General features: G+C 45.8%; 1 protein-coding gene across 1 annotated transcript; it reads right to left on the bottom strand.

Annotated features, from left to right (window-relative positions):
* Positions 1-3,309: 3,309 nt before the first annotated feature.
* pou2f2b (POU class 2 homeobox 2b) lies at positions 3,310-22,478 on the bottom strand. The gene is made up of 15 exons (XM_030103112.1): positions 22,339-22,478; positions 17,577-17,642; positions 17,408-17,442; positions 16,735-16,791; positions 15,239-15,358; positions 14,129-14,234; positions 13,882-13,973; positions 13,595-13,744; positions 13,131-13,272; positions 12,876-13,024; positions 11,870-12,067; positions 11,528-11,754; positions 10,601-10,669; positions 10,141-10,214; positions 3,310-7,607 (listed from the first exon to the last, which is right to left on the bottom strand). The coding sequence occupies exons 1-15, from the start codon at positions 22,391-22,393 to the stop codon at positions 7,291-7,293; spliced, it is 1,857 nt and encodes a 618-aa protein (XP_029958972.1). The 5' UTR covers positions 22,394-22,478; the 3' UTR covers positions 3,310-7,290.
* Between the last annotated feature and the right edge of the window lie 1,650 nt (positions 22,479-24,128).

Genomic DNA, 24,128 nt, shown 5'->3' with positions numbered 1-24,128 from the left:
CCCACTCACACACACACTCACAATGAGGAAACGAGCCGACTGTTGTGACAGGGAGGAATTAAAGCTACATGTAGGAGGAAGTTGGCAAACAGTACGTTGCAGTTGACGGTACCGATCTGGTTTCGGGGCTTCATTGTTGTCCAAACAACTGGTAATCTTTTTGTCTACCACGCCCGTCCCACTTTTCATCCACCCACACACACACTCACACACACACACACATGCACACACACTCTCACACACATGTTCACACAGGTTTACTCGCAGGTGGACGATTAGCAGCCCTCCCTTATTCAACGGCGAACGACCGAAAGCCACTTCCACAGGAATACGACCCCACCCCACCTCGCTTTACAGCTCTCTCTCTCTCTCTCTCTCTCTCTCACACAAACAGACCAGCACATGGAGGGGGTCAAAGGTCACACAGGTTGGGGTCACACATCAGGGTGAACCAAATAAAAAAAAGGTTAAAAAAAATAAAATAAAAGCAGGGTGGGAGGAGGGGTGGGGTTTGGGTGGGGGGGATGACGGGGGTTAAGCAGTACTCTGGCAGCACGAGCAGAAAGGACACAAACTTAAGAAGGATCAGAACAGCTACAAAGATACCAAGAGAAACTTCATTATCATCATCATCATCATCACCATCATCGTCATCATCATCATCGTCGTCGTCGTCATCATCATCATCATGATCATCATAATTATGAGAAGCTTAAGATTATTTTCCAATGACAGATACTTAAAAATATACATTTCATCATCATCATCTTAATTATCATCAGTATTATCATTATTATTATTATTTCCCTTTGGATAGCTGAGGTTAACGCTTCAAAGACCGGCTCACTAGGTGACGGAGGGGAGCGGAGGAGGTGGGGGTGGGGGGGTGGGGTCGGGGGGGGGGGTGCAGTGGAGGCTCTGTGTTGAGGAGAAGGTCAAGTTCGAACTCTTTGGTTTTATTCTTTAACATCTGACTTGCTTTGCTGTGTTGCTGGAGAACCTTTGGACTAAAGCTGTATTGTTCAAGAAAGAGGGAGAGAGGAGAGAGGGATGAAGGAGAGGAAGTGTGTGTATGTGTGTGTGTGTGTGTGTGTGTGTGTGTGTGTGTGGAGGAGAGTGGGCAGAGGAAGAAGCACCAGTTGAGTTGCTGTTGTTTCCTTTGCTCGGCTTCTGGTCCACCATTAAGGTTTCGCCCCGAGATCCAGATTCGTCTCGTCATTTTTGTGATTTTAGAAGAAATTTGGAAAAGAGGAATCCACTGGTTTGCTTTAGTGATGGTAGTTAAATAAACAGGACGGGTTATCTTAGTTTAGCATGCAGACTGGAAACAGAAGGGAAAGCTTTGCTCTGCCTCGACCACGTGGAAATCATGAATCACTCGGCTGATGATTCAAAATGATTTGGTTTGCTCGAAAGATGTGCTCTCATTGACTGCATGGCCGCTCGCAAGCTGCTATTTCCAGTTCAAAACAAAAACAACTCGTTCACATCACGTCGCAAATGTCGATGGCTCCTTCTTTTGCTTCATTTACGTGAGTTTGCACTCAGGTGAGTAAACAGTGGGGAACAAACAGTAACGGGGACTTAAAAGAACCGGTAAATCCTCAGTGATTGTGACTTCATATGCTGTAAATCATGGTTAAATGCAGATTGATGTTCTTCTGGTAGCTGAGAGTTACTGTAGCTGCCACAGCAAGCCAGTGACGTGGGGCCTTTTATACATCTGCTCCCGTGAGAGCTCAGTTTACCTGTGACTACATTTGAAGATGCTTTTAGTAAGCTGTTTGATATAAATTCAGATTAAAAAATATCTGCATGCATTAAAAGATTAGCAGTGGCTCAAAGTGAGAGGCAGCATTCTGCACTCTGGATGTAAAAGAAAACATTAAAAAGTCCAAATCCACCTTGTGTGTAAAGTTAAAAAACTGAATTTCCCTTCAGGTTCTGCTGTTCGAACCACATTGTTTTCAGTCTTCATGCTCAGCGAATGTTCAGGGAAATGAAGTGTTTCTGAGAAAGTGAACGTAATCTCAGAATGGGCTCGTCAGGGTGAGTCTTTCGCGAGTCACACGGAGGAGCGGGAAGGCTCGGGCTCTCCGGTGGGGGTCAGGGCTCGAGGGAGCGTGCGTGTGATGCTGCGTCCCGCGGCGGGGCATTGACTTTGGTATCATTCACTGGGGGGGTATCCCCGCCGCGGAGACCTGAACTTTGCCGCTGGTCCCTCCAGCTCTGACCCCCCAACGGAAGATCGCCCACCTGCTTCCGCCTCCCCCCCCGGGTGACCGACGAAGAGAGCCAAACAAAGAGTGTGTGCACGCTTCTCCCTCTGGCTTCTCCATCTCAACACACACACGCACACACACACACACACACACACGAGTGTCTGGATGCGTCACCTAGCAACCCCGGCGGCGGCCTCTCCCCGCCGCCCTCGCCCCGCCGGCGCTCCCCGGCCTACGTGGACGTCGGCTGGTCAGCGTGCCCCCTCATCAGGCAGCAGAGACCTGAAGGCACGAGAGGGCTCGATGACCTCGGCGATAAAGTTGCTCTGAGGCACAAACGCTGAAGTCTTTTAAAGAAGGAAAGAAAAAAAATAAAAAACGGATCCAGATTTGATGTCAGATTTGTACCAAAGAGCTGCTTTAAGCCCACAGTCCATGTCCGACAGAGGGGGGGGGGGGGGAAGCAGTGAGGGTCAGATGTGAGGAAGGGCCGCGTTCAAAGCTCAACACAGACAGCGGGGGGCGTTTTTCACGAGGGACACGGTGTGTGTGTGTGTACGTGTGTGTGTATGCTGGAGCGTGGACCAGCGAGGTCTTTGACTTCAAACGTCCCCGTCGTGAATCTAATGGAGTAAAACTACAATCTAATCAATGATCCTCCGCTTCCCCGCATCGATCCCGAGCCTCTGCGCTCGCCTCCATTAAGATCACGACCTTTGACCTCGCTGTGTCCGACCGCAGGCCGCACACGCACCGACACCGATCCCCACGCGAACCCCGCATTTTAAAGCATTCATCTATTTGGTTTATCATCAAAGAATATGAGGTATATGATGAACTATCTCTCTTTTACATCCTACACTGGATGAAGGAATTAAAACCAACTTACAGAAAAGTGGAAAGAGAAAAAAAAAGAAACATTAAAAACAAAAAGAGACAAAAAGTAAAGAGGGCAATTTACAGTTGGGGATTTTCAGATTGCCCTCCTGCTCTTTTGCCTCCTTTTTTTTTTCCCCCTCTCCATCATGTAAAAAAAAACACTTTAGCCTTTGCCCCAGTTGATCTTCTTTTGTGTGTTTTTTTTTTGTTTTTTTTTTGGTTGTGTAGCTGTAAAGCTTTCGGTGTGTTTCTCCCCGCGGAGACGACCCGGAGAACAGAGGCAGCACTGTGCCTCACAGCACACCTCACGCTGACGCTCAGGCACAAATAATGTTTATGCGATCTGCAGAGGAACGGAGTTTTTAGCCCGCCTTTCTCCGGTCTAATTGCAAAGAGACACAAAGGGGAAATAAAGCTGAGTTTCCCCCCCCCCTCCCGTAAATCACGAGGTGTTTGTCCGCACAGTGCTGCCTCTACGTACTGTGGAGCCTTCCTTTCCCTTGAAAGGGGAAAAGTCGCCTCAGTTGAGGATGAGAATATCTTCACGACCGACCATCAGTCAGACATATTCTCCTATTAAGTCCCCAGCAGAACCTGCGGTTCCATTTCTGGACATATTTGGTTTAAAGAAGTAGGAAAGAACTTCAGCAGGGGGCAAAAACATCACAAATACATCCTTGAATATGAAAAAAAGAAAGCACCTCTAGAAATAAATTAACAAATAAATAGCAAGACAACAACAAAAAAAAAGGTAACAAGCAAATAAATCAACTCTACCCTGAATAAATAGTACAATCAAAAGTCTAAATCATGATTAACAAGGAGAAATAAAAAGAGCCCAAAGAGAGATAGTTAAAATTTTTGGTCTAAAATCAAGTTATTATCATCAATGTTTTTTAAGGATCTTTTTTTTTTTCTCAAAGTCTTTTTGTAAGTTTTTTTCTTTTTCATACATTAGCGATAAGTAAGCAGTAGAACATAGATCTTTTTTTTTCTACAAAATCTATAGAAGCACTAACAGATACATTCCGTCTAAGGGTGGATGTGGAGGAAGGGCCCCGCCTTTGAGGCGCGAGAGCCCTCCACATCTCAAGTTTGTTTCGTGAGACGATTCTCGCGTGTCGACTGTTTTGTTGTTGCTGTTTTTTATTTTTTAAGTCTGGTGTGGATCAAACCAAATATTCTTTGGATGCGTCCAGCTATCAACCCGTCAGACCGGCCGAGGCCTTCGCGGTGCGTGTTATTCTGTAAAGCTCAGAGTGTGTCTTTGAGGGTGAGACTTACCAAAAGAGGCTTTCTTTTTCTTTCAAACATCTGGCCTCTTGTTGACACTCACAGACAGAAAAAAAAAAAACGCAGAGTTACACCTCCGACAAACTGACACCGGCTGATCTCTCTGCCCTCCCGCGGCGAAGGCCGTGCCCGTTCCTGTCTCTCCCGTGTTTGGTTTGGTTCAATATTTGGTTTGGCATTTTCAAGGTTTTGCTTTTGGCTTTTTGTGAGTGTCCTTTTTTTTTTTTTTTTTTTTTTGGTTTTGTTTTGTTTTGTTCCTCTGCCAAGACAGTCTGTTTCTTTATCTAATAAAAATCTGGAAGCTAAATTTTCACAGTATTTTTTCCAACCACCTGATAAAAATCTCTAGCACGACTACGAAAAAAATAAGGAGCTCTTGTAGTAAGTAAGCGAGTACGTTATTCCAAATAAGTAGTAAGCACTAAAGTACAGTACAGAAAACGGCATCAAGAGACACAGCAGAGATAAAACAATCAGAACCAACCAACAGAAAAATAAAAACAGATTTTTTTTCTTTTCTTAATAAGATTTCAGTTCAGTGAGGTCATTTGCGTTAAGCTCCATCCAGGACCAGCGTGCTGCGCCGGAGAGAGAGGCAGAGGAGGGGACGCGCCATCTGTCCCGTCGTCTATTCATCCATGCTACAAGTTTCAGAGTGGGGCCGTTTGCTGCAGCCCTAAAGCTAACACACACAGAGGTTCGCCGCCTCCGTCAGCACCTGCGCTCCGGCCTCCTCCCCTCCTCCCTCCAGCCTCATTTGGTTTGGGTTCTTTTTGGTTTTGCTTCTGTCGTTCCTTGGGTTGTGTTTTTGTTGTTTAGTCTTTTTGGTTTGGGTTTATTTTTGGTATCCTCTTACAAAAAGTGTGACGCCTGCTCCCTTCGCGACAGTGTGTCCCAGTGTAGCCTTCGCTCTGGGGGTTCGGAGGAAAAAGGATCAGTTCCCTAAATAAAGCTCCCCCCATTGGCTTTTTTGTTTGGTTTTTTTTTTGTGTTTTTGGGCTGGCCAGGGCGGAGGTGGCTACAGCAGAGAGGGGGATTTCCCTCGTCTTTACCCCTCTTGCCGCCTTCACCACCTCTTTATTGTGTTCGTGTCGCGGCGAAGGGGGTCTGGAAGGAGAGCCCCGGCCTTGAGAATGCTTTGGTTTTCCATTTGTGAGTTAATGGCAGTGCGAGGTGGAAAATGGCGGGTGAAATGGAGGGACGATGGAAACAAACACTGGTAAACATGTCTAGACGCACAAGACGGCGGCGCTCATCCAGCAGACAGTAATGAGAGCGAGCTGTGACTAAACTTGGCTTTTATTGACTTACTGAGCCTCCAGTTCCAACGACGATTACTTAAAATCTCCAATCAGAACCAAATTTCATAGTTTGGAAAGTGGGAGACACTTCTTGACAAGTTTCCAGGGCGTGTTCATTTAGCCACCGAGTCAATAAGTGTTATCTTTGAGAAGGAACAGCGGTCCGATTAAGAGTAGAAAATGTCGAATGCCTGTCTTAATAAACTCATTCGCACCTTGAAATCATCTCGCCGTGTTGCCAGCTGTCTCAGATGTACTGGCACTTAGTGAGGACTGACACGCTATTTTTCTTTTTCTTTTTTTTTTCTCCACCTTCGTCATCGGCGTTTCTGCAGAAAAGTCACATTAAAAAACAAAAACAAAACACAAAGCATGTCGATGGCACAAATGTATGATGAGGACAAAGATGACGACAATGAGAATGATTCAAACCCAGGAGCTAACGCTACCACAGAGAGAGAGAGAGAGAGAGAGAGAGAGAGAGACAATAAATAAGAAGCTGAAGCTGTATTAACTCTAATAAATAATACCAAAAAAACAACTATATTCAGAGTTTAAAAAAACAAAGCCAAAGGACGGGGAAAAAAAAGCTATTATATGCTCTTAAAACCAGAGGTAGGTAAAGAGACTAAACAGGAAGGTACAGCAGTTTGGCCAATCATTCAAACATGATCATTTAACAAGAAATACTCGATGAAAACTATTTAAAATATGTGGTATGAAATCCTACAGCAGACACATGAAGAGACATGGACGGGATGAATTGATGGGTATGGTGTGTGTGTGTGTGAGTGTGTGTGTGTGTGTGTGTGTGTGTATGTCAGTAGCAGTAGAGTCCTGGTCCTGGATAGCTTCAGTATTTACACGTCCTTTGAATAAAGCTTTTCTCTCCGTATTTTTGGTTTTTGGTATTTGGGATTTTGGTATGGTTGTCATTTTTTTTCTTTTTTGTCTTTTTTTGTCTTTGTGTATTCCTCTTCCGCCTCCTCCTCAGGTAAAATTTTTGGTTTAAACGTATCCTCCCCGCTCCTTCTTCCTTCAGACCCGCAGCTTTTTCGAAGCAATGATAAAAAAAGAAAGCTTTTAAGCACAGTCCTCCTCTTCACTTTGTCCTTGCCGCCATTCCTTTGTCATATAGTAGAGTTATCTTTTGTAATTTTTGGTTTATGCACTTCGACTTGCACCTCTCCCATCTCCTCCTGCGTTAAAGAGTCATTGGTTTGTTTTCCTTCAGAGAGAAAGAGTGCAGAGGCGCCGCGTCGATATCACGTTATTGACAAAAAGGTCCCGCGCTGCCTCTTCTCCATCGGTTTGGATAGATAAAGATTTTTGGTTTCAATCTTCCCCCTTTCCTCCCTTCGCCCCCCTTTCACTTCTCTCCCTCCCTCTCTCCTCTTTCATTCTGTGTATTTTTGGCATCGAAAGGCTGGGAGAGACGGAGAGAGAGAGAGAGAGAGAGAGAGCGAGAGAGAGAGCCACTGCGAGAAAAATAACGGAAGAAGAGCACAAGAGAGAGAAAGAGATAGCTTTGGTGTGAAAGGCGAGGTTTTCGTTTCTTCCTTCTTCCTCCTCTCGTGATTGGCCCCGTGGCGTGGTCACTCGATCTTGGCGCCGCTCAGGGACGGCGGGCTGTGTGCCATTTCGCTGGAGGAGCAGGAAGAGGCGGGGCTGGAGCAGGGGGACGGGGAGCAGGGGCTGCTGGCCATGGGGAAGGGCGAGGCCTGGGAGACTTTGGCTACGGCGGCGCTGACCAGTCCGGCGCCGGGGTTCTGCCCCATGTGGAGGAGGGCGGGGTGGTTGAGGAAGAGGGAGGAGTGGAGGCCCGCTCCCTGGCCCCCGGAGGCCCCCAGCATCACCTTGCTGCCCCCCTCAAGAGTTGAAAGAGGAAGCTGGCCACCACTGGCTGCTAGGGCTGAGAGGGAGAGAGAGAAGGTCGGTTAAAAAGTTTCAGTATTTTATCTCTGCAGTGGAGCCAGTTCAGTTTTAGCTGCTGACATTGAGAGTCCTGAACCTCTGATGTGGCCTTCACTATGATCTGGTTTCCTTTCTTACACTCTATGAGAAAATTCAGAAAAGAAAAGGTGAAAATTCACTACTTCATCAGCAAACCAGACCAGATCCACTCGGATTATTTCAAAACTCAGGTGAAGAAGAGCTCAAACTTCCCATCTGCACATGCTGAGCTGCAGATTTTGGTTGATGTTAGATTTCCTCAGATATTTCACATTGGTACGTCCTGCTGGCAGCAGCGGTTGAGATATACTGACAATAAAAAGGATTACTGCAGGCGTGTCAGTTATCTGAATGGGGAAGTCACGCCGTCACACTGGTGATGAGACAGCACGGCTCTTTTTAGCACTTTAACTCAACTTTATGACATTTGCGTGCATTTATTCCTAAAAAAACGTGTGTTTGAATACAATGAAAATTTTATCATACATGTTTGTTTTAATCACATGCTGGAAAAGCGTGGACCCAGTCAGTCTGACACAAACAGTCTGAAGTTATGCTGTGTGTGTTTTTGTGTCTATTGGGATCTGTGGCAACAGAGCAGCGGCAGAGGGACCCGGAGAGGCAGAGGAATGAAGGTCAGTGGAGACAAGACACAATGCATGTGAGTGAATGGGAGGGAGGCAAAGATGCAAAAAGCAGAGGCAGAGCGAAGGTGGACGATTTCAAATTCCTGAGGTGAAACTATCCAGAGCGACGGACGGTGCGCAGAAAAGATGAGGAGCGTGTAGGCAGGACGGGGTGGGCGCATGTGTGGCGGAAGGACAGTCCAAGGCTGTGATGTTTGGTTTGGAGACAAAGGGACTTTCTGAAAGACAGGAGGCTGAGGGAGACATGAGGACGATGAGATGTTCACCGACACTGAGCTGTATGGACGAGTTTAGGATGGCGAAGATCTCAGAGGGACGCGGTGAACACGCTGAAACAGAGTCAGATGATCTGAGTGTGACCGATGAAGGGAGCAGTCGACTTACAGTGCCTCTCTGTTGTGCTTCTTCAGCGACTGAAGTGAATAATTTCCTCTCAAACTACTGAATCGTAACTCGGTGGAAGTCGATGGAGAGTTTACTGTCACCCGTTTTCAAACAAGCCACAGCGGGAGCGGCAACGTCGTGCTGCATGCGCAAATCGGATATTCCGAGCCCTGAGTTCAATAGCGATAAAGTCTTGTTAGAAATAAACAATATCTTCAGAGATCTGATCGATGCCGCAAGAGGTGAGCGGACATGAGAGGTCTGTTGTTATGGAAACAAGGTGTGCAGCGGCCTGTTTTTCTCTTTACGGTTTCTCGCCGCCCTCCGTTCAGACGCAGAAAACGGCATGTGAATGCATCCTAATTGCGCGTGTTACTGCGCGGCAACAGGACGAGAGACAATTCTTATTAGAAAAACAAGCGATCAGCAGCCAGTGAGTCAAAATGCAGCACGTCTGCTGGCTGCAATGATCTGTGAGGCCACTGTTTTTTTTTTTCCCTTGACTTGTGGATGATTAATCTCCCGGTTCATAAGTGTCCTAACAGTGAATCTAAAATGCAACTTTGGTTGATTCTACCAAACAAAAACAATTGGAGATTTGCTGTACTCACGATCTGCAAAAAAAAAAAAAAAAAAGCCTTGCAGTGAGGCTTTTAAAGGTTTTCGGTGACGTTCTCCTCCGACTGACTTGACTGACGATGATGAAGAAGATGAAAAGGCTGAAGATGAGTGTGACAGCGCATACGCACAAACAAAAAAAACAACAACACAAGCCCACACATGAACCGGCGTCACTCACACGCAGACACTTGATGGGATGGATTCGCGGACGCGGACGATGAAGTGTGAGGATGAAGTCACTGCGCTCCTCTCCACAACTCCCTCCGCGTCTGAGCAAACGCCCGCCGCTGGCCGCCCGCTCACCCACCACCCTCAGACTGGATTACTCATCATCGCGCTCTCTGTTTAATACATCAAACCTCATCCTTCTACCTCGTCCTCTGCTGAGGGGACGCCGGGGCAGGGCTGTTTGGTGGTCATCTCTGCAGGAAAGAAAGTGCTTTTCTTTCTTTTCTTTTTATTGCTATTCTTGCATTGTTCGCAAGTGTAGGAAGGTGTGTGAGCGGCTGCGCCGTGCGCAGTATGTGCCGGAGTTTCAGTATTTATATATGCGCGTGGGAGTGTATGAGAGAAATGCCTCAATAAGTGTTTAAGAAGAGAAAATTGTATCGCCCGCGCGGTAAAAACAGGGGGGGGGAAAAGCCTCTTTTTCGAGGAGCTTTAATGTAGTCTGTGACCCTGTGATTTTTCTAGGAATGAAATGATATTACACCTGCACCCTAGCCTTGACCTCTAAATTATATTCTGTTTATCAGCAGTGCAGGGGCTGAGCGCGGTGTCTCTTTTCTCTCTTAAACCCATTTGCCTTTCATTGTGTCTGCTGCTCTCTTGCACACACACCTTGGATTGTGGCCAGGGGATTGTTACCGAGGAGGGCTTGGTTCATCCCTGTGTTAACTCCCATCACAGTGTTCCTGTTGTGGCACACACACACACGCGCGCGCACACACACACACACACACACACAAGCATATACACGACCACAAACAGGCAGAGGAGGAAAAGGTGAGGGAGGGGAAAAAAAAGCAGGTTTAGCAGCAAGGACAGGCAGAGGGTAAATCCATTCCTGCACACATAAAAAGGAAGCGGCTGGCTGACAGTTCGGCTGCACGGTCCTCAACGAGGGGCTGGAGAGAAGCGGCGCATCAAGAAAAACGTCACAAATACATGTAAAGCTCGCTCGAAAGATTATTTACAGCATAAGAGCAGAGACAACAAACATATTTGCTCAATCAAATAGCAATAATAATAATAAAAAAAAAAAATTCTCTGTGTGCGCAGCATGGAAAGTCGTATTCACCTCAAGTTTGCAGCAAAATCGGTGATGTAGTTAGACACGTCACCGTTCTTTTTACCCATACGCCATAAGCTGTGAACACAAGAACCACACACGCACACACACACACAGGGTTAGATCGCACTGCTGCACGGAGGAGCCAGTGTGTGTCTATGTGTGTGTATCAGCGCGTGTACAAGTAGAAACTGTTTGACTACAAACTGCAGGTGAACCGAGCGCGGCGCGGGGCAGCACGTGTGCTTATTATGGGATGGTAAGTATCTGAGCAAACTGATCAACGGGGACAGAGAAACAGTGATTACATCCGAATGATTCAAGGAACTGATTTGTTTAAGGACAAGTGGGAATTTGTGGTAAAATATAGAAATTCCTGATCAGTTTGGCGATATTCATTATTATTATTAATAGCTGTTGGAATCAATACACTATTAAGAAAAAAATGTGGCTTTTTAATCAGGCATGATGAAGGCCAAATGATTCACAAACAGTAAAATCTTTCAACAGGATGGGGTCTTTGCCTAAGATGACAACTGAATTAAATAATATCTATAATTTCACGCCAACTAAAACACACCTCGGATGATCTGCCGTCTCCTCCTCGGTGCCGTTCACCGCTGATGATTAATGCCGACTCTGACCGCAGCCATCTCAAATCATGTTTTACTGACGCGTTTATTGATTTATTGGATATGTTGTTAACCTCAGCCCATTTCAAAGCAGAGCAGTTGCTCTGAAGAGTTTGACATTTGTAACTCACGCGAATAGAAAAAGAATTTCAAAAATGCAACTTAAACTATATTGATCATGTTTTTGCATCTCCGGGAAAATTCAATTTTGATGGAGGAAAAGTAAAAATGTCTGTTTTCATTGTGCTGTTTGTATATAAAACTGGAAATGTAACAAAAAGAAGCGTTTGGGTTCCACTCTTACCCTGCGGTGAGGTTGAGTGTGCTGTGGCTGGGAGTGGCTGGGCTGGCTGTGCTACGGGGAGGAGGTGGAGGAGTCGCCGGGGAGGGCGCGGAGCTGAGGGAGGGGTGGGCGGAGCTGAGAGAAGGGTGGGTGGAGGTGAGGGTGGAGGTCAGGGGGCAGACGGGGGACATGGTGGTCACCGTTGTGCTGCTGAGACTGGTCACGGCCTGTGACAGCTGGCTGGACATCTGCCAGAAAACAAACAGCAACAAGAGGCTCAGATGATCTGAACAAGCGACGACGTAAATATGTGTGTGTGTGTGTGTGTGTGTGTGGCTCGGTGTGAGAGGGTCGGAAGTTCACCATGTGGGGGCTGTAGCAGGGAGGTTTGTGCGTCGGCGGGGCAGTGGGGGGCTGGCTGGGCAGCGGAGGGGTGGCACTGCTGGGATTGATGCGCTTCTCTTTCTGCCGGCGGTTGCAGAACCAGACCCGGATCACCTCCTTCTCCATGTTGAGCTGCTCTGCGATCAACAGGATCTCCTCTGAGGTAGGCTTCTGGTTCTGCAGGGGAGGGGGGCGGGGGGAACAAGGCATTTCAAACTGCTGCACAGAAATACTTTAAATTACCTTAAATTCAGAGAAATAAAAGAGGATATTAAGAGGATAAAAGAGCACTTAAAAGACAAAAGGAAAATTAAAATAGGAGAATAAATACTTAGAAATTTAAAATAAAGCTAATAAAATGCATTTAGAACAGTGTAATTTGCACTTTTTCCATATTAGTATTAAGCATCCAAAATCACCCACAAATGTTACGGCCAACAAACAGACAGTCTGAAAATATAAAGCTTTTATCGACACAAATTAAGGTAATACAATTCATCATGCAGTCAAATGTGCAGTGACAAAATAAGAGTCATACTTAATGAAATACTAATATTTTGTGATATTTTCTCTAAAATTCTAGTGACCGATGAAATTATTTTATTAAAACAACAAGGGCTTCAAATATTGAAATGTATTTGTAATAAATGCAAAATATGTTAAAGTTTCAAAATTTAAATTAAATTATTTGTTTATTTTCTTATTATATTATTGTATTTAAATTTTTCAGACACACCTTGCTACTGAAAAAATATGTTGGTTATAAAGTCATGACTAATGAAACTGTTGGAGCCAGACATCTACATCAGACTCAGCTTTGTTTTTCCAGTTTGTTCATTTCTTAATTAAAATATAAGGCACTTTAATCTCAGTTCTTTCTTTTGAAAACTGACACTACAAAAAATTTCCTCTTTTTAATAGAAAAGACTTAAAATGAGCCAAAGCGACACATAAATGTGATCAGACGGTGAGATTGCTTTCCTACCGTCAAAAATGAGCGCTCCAGGGCCACGCGTACATTCGTTTCAATGCTGGTTCTCTTCTTCCTGCGGCGGCCAGGAACCCCGTCGAAGCCCATGGAGGGGGAGGACAGGGAGCTGGGGCTGGGCAGGGTGCTGTCGATGGACATGGTCTCTGCAGGACACGTTCACACACAACCACGACGTGTCATTTATTCTAAATGCAGATTAAGGAGAAAACAAAATCCATCTCAAAGTGTTTTTTTTTTTTTTTTGCCCACCTGCATCGTTGAGCCACTTCTCCAGCAGCGGCTTCAGCTTGCACATGTTCTTAAAGCTGAGGTTGAGCGCTTCGAAGCGGGAGATGGTGGTCTGGCTGAAGTCGTTGCCGTACAGTTTCCCCATGGCCAGACCCACATCGCCCTGGCGGAGGGGTTTATTAGAAAGAGACGGGATTAAAGATGAATGAGCGGACATTAAATGCAATCCCGCGTGTGTTCCACACGAAGTGATTTGTGATGAAACTAAAAGAAAAGAACTATTCTCATAAAAAAAAAAAGGAAATAAGCAGGGAAAGACCAAAGGCAGGATAGAAAATCATTTTATAGCCATAAAAAATGGGAATAGCTAAGTTATTAAAGTGTTATAAACATGAAATGACCAGTAAATAGACACCTACAATATAATAAAGAACACAAAATTAATAAAATCTAAATATACTAATAAACGCAGAGGGGATCTGTACCTGTGTGAAGCCCAATTTGATGCGTCTTTGTTTGAAAGTGCGGGCGAACTGCTCCAGCTCCTCCAGGTCGCTGGGCTCCTCGGGATGCGGGGCCCCGGAGGGGACCGTGGTCACCCCTCCACCGCCGCTCACCTCCGCACACTTATCTCGCTGCGGCAGGTGCAGCGGGAGGAAAAACGAAAGTGCGATTTATAGACAGAAACTGAGAAACAGAAGTGCTTTCACATGGCTGCCGCACAGGCGGCGTTTTCTTTTCCACCGACGGATGCGTCACGGTTTCCTGGTACCTGAGTCTGGAGTCCCATTCGAGTCGGGGCAGAGAGCAGGCTCCCCTGGTTTTGCTGAGGTAGCGGTAAAAGATTTGGTGTCGATAGGAGTCCTGAGAAAAGACAGAGCAGCATATTCATCAGCTTTGAATACTGAAACGAAAAAGTGGGAGTTTCTCTTTCCGTGTTAGAATGGATGTGCGTGTGTGTGTGTGTGTGTGTGTGTGTGTGTGTGTGTGTGTGTGTGTGTGTGTGTGTGTGTGCCCACCTTGCTGGCCCTGCTGTGCCTGTGGCAGGAGAAACTGGGCAGGAGACTGGAGCGGGTGTCCAGGCACCAACAACACCTGCTGCAGCTGCAGTAGCTGCTGAATGTCCTGAAACGTCCAGACAACACACTCCGGTCAGAGGAGAGAAGGCTGAACAGCACTAATATGAGTCCTGCTGCACTGGTGTGTCTCAAAAAATGGAAACAAAAAAAGTATTTCAAGCCCTGTTTTTATAATTTCAATCAAGCTAAAAAAAATCCAAACGTTTTCCATTTGTATTAAATGGAAACTGCAGATATCACAAATGAAATGTGACAGAAAGTTTGAAACTATTTAGTTTGTAAGTGCAGAAATGGACGAAGGACTTTGTTTTTTAGTGACGAGTTTGTTTGAGATGCGATCTGTGCACCTCCCCCTGATCTGGATGGAAAGGGCATGAAGAAGGAGGAGGAAAAACGCACGCACACGGCGGAAGATGTGACTCATGAAATCAACACGGCGTGCGCGAAGCGAGCGGCTCCGCGGACGACTCCTCGATCGAGCCGCTCCGGGGATCCGACTGGCGGTCAGTACCTGGGCGGTGAGCTGGATTGGCTGGGAGAGGGTGAGCTGGGGTGGAGGAGGAGGGACAGGGACACTTTGGGTGCTCTGTTCCTGTGTGCTCTGTCCCTGTCCCTGGGACTGCGACTGAGCCTGCTGTCCTGTCTGTCCCACTTGCTGCTGCTGCTGTTGCTGCTGCTGCTGCTGCTGCTGCTGCTGCTGCTGGGCTTGCTGATTTGCTGCTGCAGCCGCCTGAGCTTGCTGATTGGCCTGGGCGGCTGCGTGCGCGGCGTGAGCTGCGTGGGCTGCGCTGGACTGCTGCACGGCCGCGGCCAGAAGCTGCGCCTGAGCCTGCTGCAGCAGCAGCTGCTGCTGCGCCGGCAAGAGGGCCGTCAGCTGGGCGAAGGAAGGAGAAGGAGCAGGAGAGGAGGAGAGGAGGAGGAGGGGAGAGAATTGAGAAAAACAAAAATAAAAAGCAGAGAGGAACACCAAGCAGGAGGTGATCAGAAAGCAGCACGAGGGTTTGCAGGGACAAGCCAAGCCAGGAGGATGTCGGGGTGCGAGGCTCTTACCCCCGCCAGCTGGGAGCCGGTCAGCATGAGCTGCGTGTGCTGCAGAGCAGTCTGGGAAGGGGTCGGGCCGTGAGAGGGGGGCAGGGCCGGGGACATGTCCGCACACTCCTCCATCTTATTCTGGGACGGAAACAATGACAAGAGACACAAATACACAAGACTGTTACTACACAATTGAAAATGTATGTAACAGAAATGTTCATTGTCTTCAGCTATTTGTATATTGGAAAATCTCTAATGATTTCAAGGACGCATCTCAAAAAGTCACAGTAACTTGCAGCATAGACGAGGCTAGTTTTCACACACAGCAACCTCAACAGTGTTCCTGGGAGTCAAACCCAGGTTCCCTACCATCGAGATCAACATGTAACCCGATGCTGCAAGAGGGGGAATTTTATCTGCCTGTTACAAACACACATCACTTTTGTTTGAGTAAACACAAAAAAATGCACGGCGGTAAATCTTCTTTCTCAGGTGGCGCATGAAGAACAAGGTGTATGCAAATGATGAGCTGCAGGCGCTCAGCTGCGGTGCAGCAGATTAACAGCGCCGCACCTCCGACATGACTCACCTGAGTATAATCAATATATGTGCCAGTTTACGATGCTATCTGGCCTTTTCAGGAGAATATTAACATTTCTTCCACTTCCAAATCCTATTTTGAATTTGATTAATTAACCGCCAGATTTTCACCTCCTATTTGGCGACATAGCTCGGAGGATACAACAATCCTACAGGTTTTTATCGGACAATCCAAAAAGCTTCTTGGAAATGTAAACATGCAGTTAATTTCTTGAATTATTTAGAGCATTTTTAATGAAAATGTGTTAATCATTCATAATTCCTTACCTGCTCTGCAGCATGAAAGGATTCTGATCAGACTGACTCAATAATAGCAGACACACTGGACCAATTGACCTACATACTATTAAAACTACAGACTTTATATTTATATATATTGATATAAAATTTGGATTTCACATATCAAACAATGTGAAATCTCTCAGTCTTATGTTGCCTGTGTCATACTGTTAAAAGAAGTGAGTTATATATATGTGTGTGTTGTGACTCCTGTTTTCTCCCAGGCATGTTGAAACTAGCAGACAAGCTTCTTCTCCCAGCTAACTCATTTGCATATCCTCCGCGGTATGCAAATTGGGAAAATTCCAAGTTTAGGTAAGAAGTGATATCCCACGCTTATTTAACCTGTGGATGGGTTTGTGCAAAAGCAGGGTGCCGTGGGACTCTCTGCGCTCCGAGCGGCTCTGTTTACACGGAGGACTGGGTGGAGAGTCCGCACATAATCAACTCAAACGTCCCAACCTGACAAAAGGGCCAATTCAGCGCATAGAAATCTTGTGAATGAACCCCGTGTGTGTGTGTGTGTGTGTGTGTGTGTGTGTGTGTGCGTGTGCGTGTGTGTGACGTTAGGACACAAAAGATGCACAAACAGAGGCGCAGGCACATGCACAGGCATGCACACTGCAGGGACTCACCTTGCTGCTGCTCAGGTTTGGCGACAGGGGAAAAGGACTGACTTTCATGGACTGAGCCTGGAAAAGAAACCAAAAAACAAAACAAAACACAGAAAATTAATAGTTAAAATCACACAGGTCGAATCTGTCCTGTTCGATTTGTTTATCCTGGTGCTCTGGTTTCCTCCAGCAAAGCAGGTATGTAAATTGTGAGGTGAGCAGTTATCCAGCAGCTATTTAGAATCAGTGTGTCAAACTATTTTTAGCTCATCGGCTACATTCATCCAATAAGTATCAACAACTCCAGTGCAAAAATAAATATAAAGTGCATCACGGTCACATCCATTGTACTTTTTTTCCCTAAATTTATGATGAGTATCTTCCACAAGTTTTCACAAATCCACCCTCTGCAGCTTTAATATTTTGTCCCCTAATAGTATTTTGATCTCTGCTCTTACTGTTGACACTCAGCCAAATGGACAAATTACAATCAGCAATTACTTTTAGAGGAAATTTTCTGCTCACATTTTGATTTCTACTCTTTAAAAAGTCAAAGCATATTCCAGATTGAGTTCCCCTGTGAACATGGATGATCGTCACCGATTTCTGACTTTGTTTTTACAGGCCGAGAAAAGTCTCTCTTTAGTTGGATTATTTACTGCATGTGAGTGAAAGAGGTGGGAGTCGCTCGTACCTGGTGATTTGATTCAGATCCATTCCGCTCTGAATCTGTGTGGGAGGCGAAGGAAAATCTGATAAATAACTTTTCAAACACTGTATGAGTTCACAGCCTTAATTTCCGATGTCACGCACAGCGTAAGACACGTTCTGTACGTGTGCTTTAACCGGCCGCCGCGGCTCACCTGTGCCCTCCAACGGCGAGTCGGCCCCGACTTTCTCGACCTCTACTGGCTTTGACATCCTGATATCTGGAAACAGGAAGAGTCAAAGACAGACAAGTCAGCGCCGCCGATTGTGTACGAGTGAAATGCACGTCAGATCGAAAAGAGCCGATGGAGGCAGAATAACAAGGCGCCGACAAAAGCGGCAGAGTAAATTCTCCATGACAGCAGGGGAAAGAGGATGGCCGGCAGGCGTGCCGACCTCGGAGGTGTTCGGGTTGAAGTTTTCAGGTCACAGACCGGGCCCACACACACACTGCACACCACCAACAATGGCACTGAGTCATTCATACGGCGAGCTCAGCCCACATTCATTCACTCTTTCCAATCGGCGGTTCACCATGAGAGTAGGATGACATAAAGGTGTTTGCTTGTTCTAAATTTAACTCAGGTGTTTACGTGGGAGCACGTAAAAAATGTCTCATCTCATGTGTCATTCATGATGAGACCACATCACTTCCTGGTTGGTACTGCACGGGGACAGTCCCCCCCATGGCTGCTGCCATGAACTACAGCAGCCAAGAAATCTAAGATTTAACGGTGTTCATCCCCAAAACAGGGCAGAATTTTGGCAGCAGTGACTTTAGAAAAGAAAATGATTGATCTATGCGAATCTGTAGGTGACATCCAGCGGTAAAGCTACGATACAACAGAGACTTATTTATTCATCCAAAACCACAACCTGCAAAACAACATTTAGCTGTGTTCATCTGAAACCTTTTAACCTCTCTTCTTTTTCCTCTCCCTCCACACGCACACACACACACACACACACACACACACACACACACACACACACACACACACACACACACACACACCCCAACTTCCCTTTTGTGAAAACATGCAAATCTGCCCAACGACCAACTAATTATATCTGCCACCTGCATAATAAACTCGGTCTCCCTCCACTTTTTTTTTGCAGTCCTTTCTCACTCTCTCTCACTCCTCGTTCTGCAGATGAAAAACACGCAGACATCATCAAAAACTGCAACTTTCCTGTGGCTGCTTTAAGCAATATGAAACAGAACATGAATAATTTGCATTCATCTAACTTTTGCAAACTCCTAAAGAAATTGGTCAAGCACGTTTTCCTCCATTGGGGGGCAGCAGTGACACACAGAGCAGATGGCAAACCTGCCCCACTGACCATCACTGACCTGATGCCAAACCCTTTAAGAGTCTGATCATTACAATGACAGGAGCTGGTAAGAGGCGCCGTCTGATCAGCGGCCGACACGCATCAGCTCCAGTGAGACAGATGTGAGCAGAGTGACAGCAGTGGACTTTGACACATGCACACTGTGTCTTTAGGGGAAGTAACAATCACCCCAGGTTCCATTCAGCTGCACACACACACACACACACACACACACACACACACGGCAGGGCTTAAATCAAAAAAATTCTGAAGCTTATTCTGGTCACAGCCCAAGTGGATGCAAACATCTGCAGAACCTATTATTAGAGGCGGCTTTTGGTAATTCCATCCTTACACTTGCCGCACGCAGGGAGCTATTAGTGCGGCGCACAAATTGCTCAATTGTTGCCGGAAAAAACACAGAATATGCACTAAAATATCATCTTCCTCTTTGTGTCCGGAAACACTGCAACACACAATAAAATGAATGAAACATGAGGCCGAGCTGTGATCTTTCAGCGTACAGACTCCACGTTACTGAAGCTCAAAGCGCCATATAAAATGATTGTGCAGCTCATAAAACAGCCATAATGTGAAGCTCACAAAGTGCTGCCTATTACAGCTTCTGTGCTGCCCAGTCACTGGACACACGGAAAAGGTGTGTATGTGTGTGTGTGTGTGTGTGTGTGTGTGTGTGTGTTGATTCATGGTCCAAAATGGCCTACAGACAGTAGCATGGTGGATAATGTGGTCAGTAATACAGTGGTGAGACAGTATATCAAGATGCTGCGTCTTTCTCTCACTTCCCCTCTCGACTTCCCCTTGTACCGGGTTGAACACGGAGTGCTAAACCCAACACTTACTGTCAGTGGGGCTATTAATATTAGCTCGCTCTCTCATTCTCTCTTTCACTCTTTTCAAATCGTTCTCTCTTTTCCAACTCTCTGCTGTGCTCTAACCCCCAGCTAATTCCACATGAGGCGGAGCGACGTTCTCTTTAAAGCTCTGACTGGAAAATACTGAAGTATTAAAAGGTTGGTAATTTGGTTTTGTGCAGGTGGCTTTTCAAATCTTATCCCAGCAGGTATGATAAAGTTTTTTTTTTTTTTTAAGAGCCCGAGATAGTTCTTCGTTCACCTCGCAGGAACGTTCCGGGTTTCCTCTGAGAGAAACACCCTGACTGTACGTAACTGACCACACATAACGCTGCATAATCCTGTGTCATATACATATGGTGCAACACAGCGGACGGAGGCGACTTCTGCCTGGTCTGAGCTGTTTCTGTTATTCTCCTCTGGGTATTTTGGCCAACATGAAACTCTGCTGCAGCCACCCAGAACCAACAGCACTGTAACCCCCCCCCCCCCCCGCGTTCTCATTCAGGAGAACAGACCCATGCCAAGAGGGGGGGGGGTCGTCAGGAACTCTGAGCCATCAGACACTTTTCTTCAAGCAGATCAAACATCTGCCTGAAGAAATTATAAGAGAGTCACAATTTTGAAAATGAAGAAGGAAATCAAATAGAAGGGAGAGGCTGAAAAAGTGAAATGCATCGTCGTCATTTTGATTGTAGATCACTGTCGTTCAGCTGTGTCTGCAGCAAACAAATATTCATTAAAATAATGAGATGAAGCTCATGGAAATCTACCAAATACGACTGAAAGCTAAACAAACGCCACTGTGATCAAACAATCAAAGACGGCGCAAAATGTGGTGAATCTGACTTCCTGTCAGAAAAAAAGATTCCACGCAGAATTATGTTTCAGTGTCAACAAACACACTGAAATGAATCCGTTCTTATCAGGAGAGAGAGAATCTAATATTGACACGTTACTCCTCATTTATTCTCTTTCAATTCAGTCTATACGCCCTTCATTAGGCAACAGAACATGGTAACTTTATCATTAATAACTGTAAATGCATCATATTACAAACACAGACACACACACACACACATACACACACATCTAAATAGTTTAGCTAAATATTGATGTTGTGCTGCTGTTAAGTTTATTTTTCCCTCTTCTGCTTTTGGTTAGGCAGGACTTCCAGTCAGAGCATATGAGTGTTAACTTTACTATGACAATATAAAAGAAAAAAAAGTGTGTGTGTGTGTGTGTGTGTGTGTGTGTGTGTGTGTGTGTGTGTGTGTGTGTGTGTGTGTGTGTGAAAAGCAGTGTCCGTTTTCAAAGACAGCACTGCTGTTTCTCAGAACCAGATGGTGTGTCAATACATTAATCAAGTATCGATAATTTTTTCAATCTTGATGCCAAAACTTGAGAATGACACATCATTTTGATGAGTTTAGTTCAATTTAACTGATTTCATCATATGTTTTTTTTTTTCAATTCCCCACAAGTTGCACAATTTAAAAAAAATGTTCCAGATATATACTTTTTTTCCCACTATCATATGAAACTATTGCACCATTAGGAGTCTGATTATTTTACGCTGTGAGCCGCATCGTATCATTTGTCACAGGTTCAGAGCAGGACGTGACGCTCTGATCAGAGAACCTGACCGGAGGCCACAGCAGGTTAAGAATCTGATAAAGAGTCATCAAAGTGCGATTGATCGGTCTGTTTTAAAATATGAAACCACACAAATAAGATAGCAAACATGAGGGAACTGACTTTTAAAATTAAGACTTCTGGTAATCTGTGAGTCACTGAGCACCGGCTGGGCTCTTTTCACCGAGCCCGAGACGTTTTTCTCCCGCTTCTGGCGGGCTGAGCTGACCACCGAAACCAGGCCCGGTCAGGAACGGTCACACCTTATTCTGCTTTTTCTAAATATTAATTCTGACTATTAATTCACACAGTTCCTCTTTTTTTTTTTTAACCTCTTTTCTTTTCTTTTTTTTAAAATGCTTCTGAATGCGAGTTCTGCAAATTCAGTGATACAAATCAAATTTAAAATTAAAAGCACACACGCACACGCACACGCGCACACGCACACACGCACACACACACACACACACACACACACACACACACACACACAAAGGAAGAAGCTTTATCAGCAAAGCAGTAAACTCAGCTCAAATGGTACAGCAGTATGAAGCAGTAAAAACAAAAAAGTGTTGATTATGAGAAACAAGAAATAATCCCACGTCACGTCGTTCATAAAAACTAGAGGAACAAAACAGAAAAACACTTTAAAACAGAGAGTTACATGACGATATGTTAGAAAACCCCAACAACGTTGTTAAAACATTCATTCATCAGTTTAAGCTGAGAGGCACGCTGTGGGCTGGGTCTCGGTCTCGGCCTGACCTTTCCCTCTGCCTGCGACAGGCGTCCACTCATCCATCCATCCATCATCCATCCGTCATCCTTCTCCATCTTTTGCTCCGTTCCTCACCCTTTGATGTGCCCTAATTAGCTGAGCTTGTTAGACCCGGTGGCATTAATCAACAGCAGCGCAGACACAGTTCTTTCTTACACACTCACACACACACACACACACACACACACACACACACACACACACACACACACACACACACAGCCTCACCGAGCCTAATTGGTCCTGGTAAATGAAGGCCACCGAAGAGAGAGGGCTGCACAGACAGTCACTCACCTGGCAACCACATACTGGAGAAGTCCTTCGCTGCTATTGCTGCTGTCTTGGTCATATCTGTGGAACGGATTGTGTGTACGCGTGCATGTGTGTATGTGTGTGTGTATGTGTATGTGCGCTACCTAAAGACAAACTCTCACTCTCCCTCACTCTGCCGAGTGTAGTAAATCATATGGTTGAGAGAATTACTCTCCCTCCCTCTTTCTCTTTCGCACATGACAGTCCACACCTCCAAGCCCCACCTACTACTCCCCACATCCTGCAACAAACACAGGAAGTAAGCCTCAGAAGATCTGGAACGGAGGAGAGAGAAAACACGGAAACAAAAAACAAAAAAAGAGAGAAGAAGAAAAGAAAAGAAAAGAAAAGGGGGACACATGAGAGGTGAGAGAGTGGGAGAGTGTGAGTGAGCTCAGAGATTGGGTAGATAGTAAGAGAGGGGGATGACGGAAAGTGATAGTGTGGCTGGAAACACACGCTCACACACACGCACACACACACACACACACACACACACACACACACACACACACACACACACACACTCACACACACACACTTTACACGCAAGCTGAACACAGAGGGCTTTACATTCTGATCAAAGAAAGGCATTAAAGATTGCCACGCTTGCAAAACTTCTCTCAACTTAAGACACTTCCTCAAACTCCACACCAAATTCTCGTAGCCCGTTTCATCACCGTGTCGGTGTGAACGTGTGACTGTGGGGTCGCCGCCCTCCCCGGCACAGGGGTGGGTGTGCGGTGGTCTAATCGAGGGAGGCCGGCACCGCCGGGAGAAGAAGTGAGACATCCTCGGCTGCAGCTCGGCTCGAAAGCCGAGCGGAAGGAAAAAAGTCAGTCACTGTACCACTGACCACGCCAGTCTGTGGGCCGCACACCGTGACACACCACACACAAAACCCACACCGTGAACCCACACAGGCCATGGGGAGATGTGACTTTAAAGTGGAACATCACAGACACACCACATGTGAGAGATTATCGTGATTTGAAAACTGAGAGAAAAACAAGTGAAACCCTGAAGTCGAAGAATCATGCTGAGGAAACAGAAAATCCGGTTTTAGAGGGAGGGGAACAAAAAACAACCCAAACTGACACCTTTCTCTGGCATGAATGTGTCACTGAGATGGCCTGACAGTGGAGCGAACGGGCCACAAGGTGGCACTCTTGCTTCTCTGAACCTGATGGAGAAACGAGGGTCCATCCAGCAGCACCCCTCACTGCACCCCTGCCCCCCTCCCCTGTCCTTCTCCCCTGGTCCAAGTTCACTAATTCAAAAGCTAACGGCAGCAGAGTTCCCAAGTTTAACCTTATAAATACTTTATGTGGTGATTTACAGCGGCCCAATGTACTGCCGGATCCACGCTCGGCGAGGAGCGGACAGCTCTGCACTGGAGGCGCTCGCTTATACAGAAAGTTGTTTTAGTTATACAAAAGGTTGTTTCATAAATCTTCCCTCAAATCCTCACAAAACACAGAGGACACGGGGACAGTATCAGGATGATAACTCATGCGGAACGGACTAACTGCTCCTCTGCCCGCTCAGAGATACACAACTCAGTTTAATGATGAGCTGAATTTTAGCTGAAATGATGAGGCGATGTGTTGTGTATTTCAGAAAAGCAATAGGGAAATATGTAGTAATTATACTGTCTTTCTGGAAAAATTTCGAGTAAGTATGGCAAAATCTTGCACAAATTTTTTTTTTTGTCATGTCTGCAATGTAGTTCACACTCCAGAGGCCTCATGTTTCAGATGTTAGGGTTAGGA

This window comes from Salarias fasciatus, chromosome 11 (genome assembly GCF_902148845.1).
Source record: "Salarias fasciatus chromosome 11, fSalaFa1.1, whole genome shotgun sequence".
NCBI classification, from domain to species: Eukaryota; Metazoa; Chordata; class Actinopteri; order Blenniiformes; family Blenniidae; genus Salarias; species Salarias fasciatus.
This window is presented reverse-complemented; position numbering and strand designations above follow the sequence as displayed.

Coding starts and splice junctions, on each gene's coding strand:
- pou2f2b (XM_030103112.1), bottom strand. CDS start 22,393: ATGACCAAGACAGCAGCAATAGCAGCGAAGGACTTCTCCAGTATGTGG. Junction 13,745..13,881: donor GAATGGGACTCCAGACTCAG/GTACCAGGAAAC, acceptor CACCTGCCGCAG/CGAGATAAGTGTGCGGAGGT. Junction 10,215..10,600: donor GATTTTGCTGCAAACTTGAG/GTGAATACGACT, acceptor GTGCCACAACAG/GAACACTGTGATGGGAGTTA.